The sequence below is a fragment of the Eucyclogobius newberryi genome, unplaced genomic scaffold, assembly GCF_026437365.1.
Source record: "Eucyclogobius newberryi isolate DKJ021-1_F unplaced genomic scaffold, fEucNew1.0.hap1 SCAF_6, whole genome shotgun sequence".
NCBI lineage: Eukaryota > Metazoa > Chordata > Actinopteri > Gobiiformes > Gobiidae > Eucyclogobius > Eucyclogobius newberryi.
In genome coordinates, this window is record NW_027316278.1 from 31,688,695 (window position 1) to 31,695,318 (window position 6,624).

At 38.4% G+C, this 6,624-nt stretch overlaps 1 protein-coding gene across 1 annotated transcript in view; it reads right to left on the bottom strand.

Annotated features, from left to right (window-relative positions):
* Positions 1-504: 504 nt before the first annotated feature.
* Positions 505-6,624, bottom strand: part of LOC140346734 (uncharacterized) — a 29,987-nt gene continuing 23,867 nt past the window's right edge. The window contains exons 4-5 of the mRNA XM_072432918.1: positions 4,100-4,183; positions 505-2,683 (exon numbers count right to left, since the gene is read on the bottom strand). Of these exons, the coding sequence (XP_072289019.1) occupies positions 1,534-2,683; positions 4,100-4,183 (1,234 nt within the window). The 3' untranslated portion in view covers positions 505-1,533. The remainder of the gene's footprint in view (positions 2,684-4,099; positions 4,184-6,624) is intronic.

Sequence of the window (6,624 nt, forward strand, 5' to 3'; positions counted from 1 at the left end):
TTTCTTCTCCTCCATTCCCCATTAAGATATGAGAGGAGTTTTGTTAATAAGAGTTTTTTGTTTTGTATATAAGAGTTCTTCTATTAAACTTCCTATAATCCGTCCTTTCCTCCTGTATCTACTGTGTTGTAACAACGAAATTTCCCCATGTGTGGACAATAAAGGATTATCTTATCTTATCTTTAACCTAGGACTAAAACACCAGATTTAAGGGTATTCTTATCGTTTCCTCCTCACACATTTATACCAAGATGTAATGTATATTCTCTGGGACTAGCCATTACGTTGTGGACAATATGTGTAGGATTTTAGGTAGTTCATATTCATATTTAAAAGGGGCACAATCTGAAGCTTGTTCAGCAAAGGGAGTACACGATTCATTGATTCATTGAAAGATCGATAGAAAGAGTCTATAAAACCAGGATGATTTTGAGTGGTTTAATAAATAAAGATATAAAAGCAATTAATTACACATTTGGTTACACAGGCTGTGCCTGGGCTCAATTTAGTTAAGTTAATTCTTAATTTAGATTAAGAATTGAGTTTTGATTAATTCTAGAAGAATAATCTAAGGGAACCTGACTTTAATGCCACTCTGAGAGTATCAGCCACTCTCACTCTCAGAGCTCTTTGGGTCCTCAGAGCTCTTTGGGTCCTCAGAGCTCTTTGGGTCCTCAGAGCCGTCTGTGGCACTGATCCTTGTGCAGGTTTAGCGTTCGAAGAGTTTGAGGAGTCCGAGGTCCGTTGACATGTGGATTCTATAATGAAGATGTCCGCTCCAGCCATGGCGGGTCCACAACCCTGTGAGTCCTGGCATAGGGTCAAATCAAGAGCCTCAGGGAAGAGATAAAAAGCAGAGGCTCGGCTGGTCTTTTATCTGACCTCGGATGTGTAGCCTAGAGTGGGAGTGACTTTAACTCTAAGTCAAACTTATTTTCAATTTGGATAAATTTAACTTAAACCAGCAAAATGACATGTAACCATAACAAAATACTGCAACATCGTCCATGAAGACACATCATTAGCAGGTAATGAGGACGTACATTAAGTATGACAAGAACACATTTCAAACACAGTTCTCATGGCAAACTAAACTAAAACATGATTTAGTTACAAGTTTAGATCACACAGTCAGTATTAGGTCAGTTTAGATGTGAAAAACAGTCATAAGGAGGAAAGAGCTCTGGTGAAGACAGTGTTGCTGGTCCATGGGGGGATGGGGAACATTCCAGTTCCATCCAATATTGTGTGTCTTGAACTGTGAAAAAGTACTGTCGTTCAAAATGTATTTTTGGGACATATGGGTCCCCTACACAATAATTATTTTTTTAACTGACTAAAAAAATCTAAATATAGTAAAACAGACTATTGTATGTTCTGAATCTACAATGGTCTTAACTTCTCAGTCTGGACTCCTGATCTCCAGCTTTCTGAGTCTGGCTTTGGGGTTCAAATGATCCAACCTCAGTCTGCTTTAGTCTGTTCAAGATGATGGACCTTTAGATAAGTAGGTTTTCTGAAAGTTCTCTCACACTATTCATAACTGCAGCTTTGATTATGTCTAATATTATTTGACCCAAATCTAGAAGCTTTCTCAGTGTGGACTCTCATGTGTGATACTAAGTGGCTTAAGCATGAAAATGCCTTCTCACAAACATCACAGCTGTAAGGTTTCTCTCCAGTGTGGACTCTCATGTGTGATACTAAGCTGCTTGAGTGTGAAAATGCCTTCTCACAAACATCACAGCTGTAAGGTTTCTCTCCAGTGTGGACTCTCATGTGTGATGTTAAGTGGCTTAAGCATGAAAATGCCTTCTCACAAACATCACAGCTGTAAGGTTTCTCCCCAGTGTGGACTGTCATGTGTGATACTAAGTGGCTTAAGCATGAAAATGCCTTCTCACAAACATCACAGCTATAAGGTTTCTCTCCAGTGTGGACTCTCATGTGTTTTACTAAGCTGCTTGAGTATGAAAATGCCTTCTTACAAACATCACAGTTATAAGGTTTCTCCCCAGTGTGGAGTTTCATGTGTGATACTAAGTTGCATGAGCTTGAAAATGTCTTCTCACAAACATCACAGCTGTAAGGTTTCTCTCCAGTGTGGACTCTCATGTGTTTTACCAAGCTGCTTGAGCCTGAAAATGCCTTCTCACAAACATTACAGCTGTAAGGTTTCTCCCCAGTGTGGACTCTCTTGTGTGATACTAAGCGGCTTGAGTGTGAAAATGCCTTCTCACAAACATCACAGCTGTAAGGTTTCTCCCCAGTGTGGACTCGTTTGTGTGATACTAAGTGGCTTAAGCATGAAAATGCCTTCTCACAAACATTACAGCTGTAAGGTTTTTCTCCAGTGTGGATTCTCATGTGTGATGTTAGGCTGCTTGAGCCTGAAAATTTCTTCTCACAAACATCACAGCAGTAAGGTTTTTCTCCAGTGTGGATTCTCATGTGTAATGTTAAGCTGCTTGAGTGTGAAAATGTCTTCTCACAAACATCACAGTTGAATGGCCTTTCTCCAGAGTGGATTCTGGTGTGTCTTTTGAGACAACTTGCAGAAGAAAAACTGCTTCCACACAGGTCACACTCATATGGTCTTTCTCCTGTGTGGGTTGTGTAGTGTTCTTTGAGTGCAGAAGGAAAGAGCCATGTCTTTCCACACTGGTCACAGGTGAATCCCATTCTCCTGAATGACGTTGTAGATCTGCTATGAATGCAGGGAAAGGAGATATTAAGTTAAGTATAAGAGTTTGAAGTGGCCGTTTAAAACTGTGAATTCCTTAGGCCGCAGTTATTTTATTACTTGGTTTATGGATTTTTAAATTAAATATATTGAAAAGGCGGGCGAATTATAAATATAATTTCTACACTGGTCTTCACGTCTGCGCACTGGATGGCGCACTGGACGGCACCGCTCCGTCACAACAATGCTTTCCAAAATAAATGTACTTTATTTTAAAAAAAATGATAAAATTTATTTTATTTATATTGTAGAAATCAATCATCTAAGTGCGGCGGATCCGTAAACCAAGTAATAAAACAACTTTGGCCTTATTTGCGTATCCAACATAGCTGCTGTGAATATGACCAGAGAAGCTCAACCTTAAAAAGCATTTGTCTTTATTTATATTTTGATACAGCTAAAAATATCATCCCTTTTTGCATGAATTATTGACAAATACAAGGCTCTAATAAATTGATCTGTCTGCACACTTAAACAAAATATATAGTTTGGGTGTACTTTTAAGGCTATATAGTAAATGATAAAATGGTCACACGTCAAGGCAGTAAAAGAGCCTTAAATCAAGGAACACATTAACACAGACACTGGGGGCTAGTCGGGTTAAGTGTCTTACCCAAGGAAACAACGGCAGTATTTCACCGCCAACCAGTGGATCTGAAACCACTAACCATCGAAACAGAAGGCAAGCACTCAGCCACTGCTACTGCCGCTGCCATTATATCATGAGTAGAAATAGACAAAGAGATCTGGGTCAGCATTGGCATCACACTTGACTTCAGAACTATGTGAGTCTCAAAACACCTGCCATGGACACAATAAATGGATCCCTTTGAAGCATATTTTTGGCGGCCATTACTTTTTGGGTCTCTGTGTCATATTCTATGTTGGTTTGAATTTGAAAAGTAAAAATATAAAAATGCATTTTATAAGAGTGACTGTAATAATATATATATATATATATATATATATATATATATATATATATATATATATATATAATCCTCAAAGAGCACATATCTACCCGGTTGCTCCAGGTGAGACAGTGCAGTGTGGAGAGCTACTGTTAATGTGACCTCTGTAGTTTTGATTAAATTCTATTCTAATTCTAATATTCTGATTGTTTCAATCTCCACAATGCCAACTTTGAATTAGACAGCTAATGTCTTCAGCCTAATTTGAGTTTATTTCAGGGCACCAGCAGAACATTTGGTCTCAGAATTCAGGGCTGAACTGGACTGTTGTTTTCCATAAAAGCTCATATTTTAGGAAGGCTAAAATGTCCAAAAAGTAGACCAAAAGACTAATAGATGGTTTAATTGTTTGGTTTGTTGTTGGATTTAAGTGTGTCATACTTACAGATACTGCAGAAGGAGCAGGTTAAATGCAGAAGTGACAGCAGAAAGTCTTTGAACAGCTTTGACCAAAGAACAGAGTCTGAAGGTTCACTCCCTCTAAAGTTTTGGCTCGTTCCTGTCCCAAAAAAGGTTAACACAGTTCATTTTGTGATACAAATTCACTCACATCATGTATTATTTTCCAGATTTTATGCAGGAATCATGCAATGACCATGATTTGCATTTTGTAGTTATGAAATTGCATTTTTGTTATGTGCATATGATCATAGACATTCATATCCATGCGTTTCAGTCATGTGACTTATTTGTTGTCACATGTTGACGACGTCACATGCTGTTGCCTCTCAACTGTTAGTCATGAAAAACAGATCATAAAACTGAAAAAGGAAAAGGTTGATACCTAAAGACAAAAGATGTTTTGGACTTTGATCCTCATCTACAGCGGCGAGTCGCTGTGTTTTTCAGACTTCCTATAAGTGATCTGTTCTTCTGGATCTACCTCTGTATCTACCTGCGTTGCACCAATGAAATTTCCCCATGTGGGACAATAAAGGAATATCTTATCTTATCTTATCTTATCTTAACACTTAAAGTCTAAATGAAGGTTCTCCTGTTCCTCTAATTATGACTTGGTTTGGTGGATAGAATCTGTGGTAAATATTTATACTATTATTTTACTCCTGTTAAGATTTAGAAAAATAAAAAAGGAATTTAAAATTATAGGACGTAGTGCTGAGTTCTAAAATACTGGGTTTCAGATGACATCACAACATTCTACCGGCCAATCATATTTAATACAGATGGGGGCAGCAAAAATGAATACTGCTAAAATGCAGATTTTTGTTGTATACAAGAAATGAATGAGTCTAATCCCAAATAAAAAATGGTCAGATTAAACATTTTTGAATTTACCTTTTAGATATTTCACAGTAAATACAATGTGATCATTGTTACATGGTATTATTATTATTACTGTTTGTCAAATCAGAAATATTGTGTCATGTACATATATTTTGGCTCTTGTTTTTAGTATTAGTTATGTCAGAATCCACTAGAGGTGCACTGCAAATTCAGTCCTGCAGTAGTGCTGCCCCGTCTGTGTCCGCTGAACTGCCTTTGACAACTTTTACAGAAAATGCTCCTCTCACGACAAACCAACAACGTCGATGGAAATTGTGCTACAACTGTAAGTCACCACCAAAGTCACGCCCACGTGACCTTCCCATGATGATTCACAGCAATATGAAAGGAGGAGAAAGTATTGAAAATGTTCTTTACAGAAATGCTGAAAATATACAGATAAGATCATTTGTCACATTAACTTCATTTAAGGAAAGAAAAACTTTAGAAAATGTGTGATCTAATACAACAAACCTCATGAAAATGTATTAAGAATAAGTATGTTTTAACCGGTTCCAATATTGCTTGTCTAGTCGAGGCGTCTGCTCCCGGGAGGTCCACGTCGGCCGTCGGGTCAGAAATATGCTTATATTGTCTAACTGTATGAAATTATACAGGTTGTAAAATATGTTTTAGTCAGATATTTGACTCTGGCACCTCCTTAATTAATACATTTATAACTTGGAATATGAACATTTAATGAAACTCCTTCAATAACTTTTTGACATATCAGAAAATAATATGATGTGGTCAGATGCGTGAATCCAGTAACACTGACTGGCTCCGTGGTGGTCGTATGCACACAGGTGACCGCTCCCTTAAACAGCAGCAGCACTGACCACTGGCCAGCAGAGGTCAGAGGTCACAGCTTTTTGGCAGAAATGTGGGTAAACTTTTGCCTTATTTTGACACTCCTGAAACCTGAATATCTCCCTTGTTTTTGGGATAATTAGAATAATTCCAAAAGTATTACACTCTGGTTACGATGACCTGTCTGATGGTGTAAAACACATTGAAAAACATTCTGATGTATCAGTATGGTTGCTAGGTAACAGTTGTCTGCAAGTAGGCTAACGTTTATTAGCATAGCCACATCGTAATATGTAAACTAGTATTAGCCAGCGGCTAACTACCTGAAACAAACAGCTCACCGCTCAGTCTGGAGTGATGTCTGTAAGTCCACTGGTCCCTCCTGACCACAGTGATCAATGTCTGGACAAACGGGGTCTTTGAGGATGTCACAGAAGAGGAATCATCCGTTTTGAGACTTTTTACTCGTGATGGCAGTATTGAAACGAGCGTGTTGGCGCAGTTTCGGAGTCCGGAAGCGGATGCAGATCGAAACACTTCTTCTTCTTCATGTACAGGCTAAGCACGGTTATTTTAACAGATCCATGTTGTTAGTGCGTTGTTGCTAATATAATACATCCATGGTTGTTGCCCGATAATATAATAGATCCACGGTTGTTGCCTCCATGAGTGTTGCTTCTTCTTCTAGTTATTTCCGGCAGGCTGCGCGCTACAAGACACAATGCTGCCCTCTACTGTCCACAGTCATTAATCGATGCCGTCAGATTCTTGAACGCCAGAACGGTGAAGAAAAGAGAGCTTAGTTCTGAAGAATAA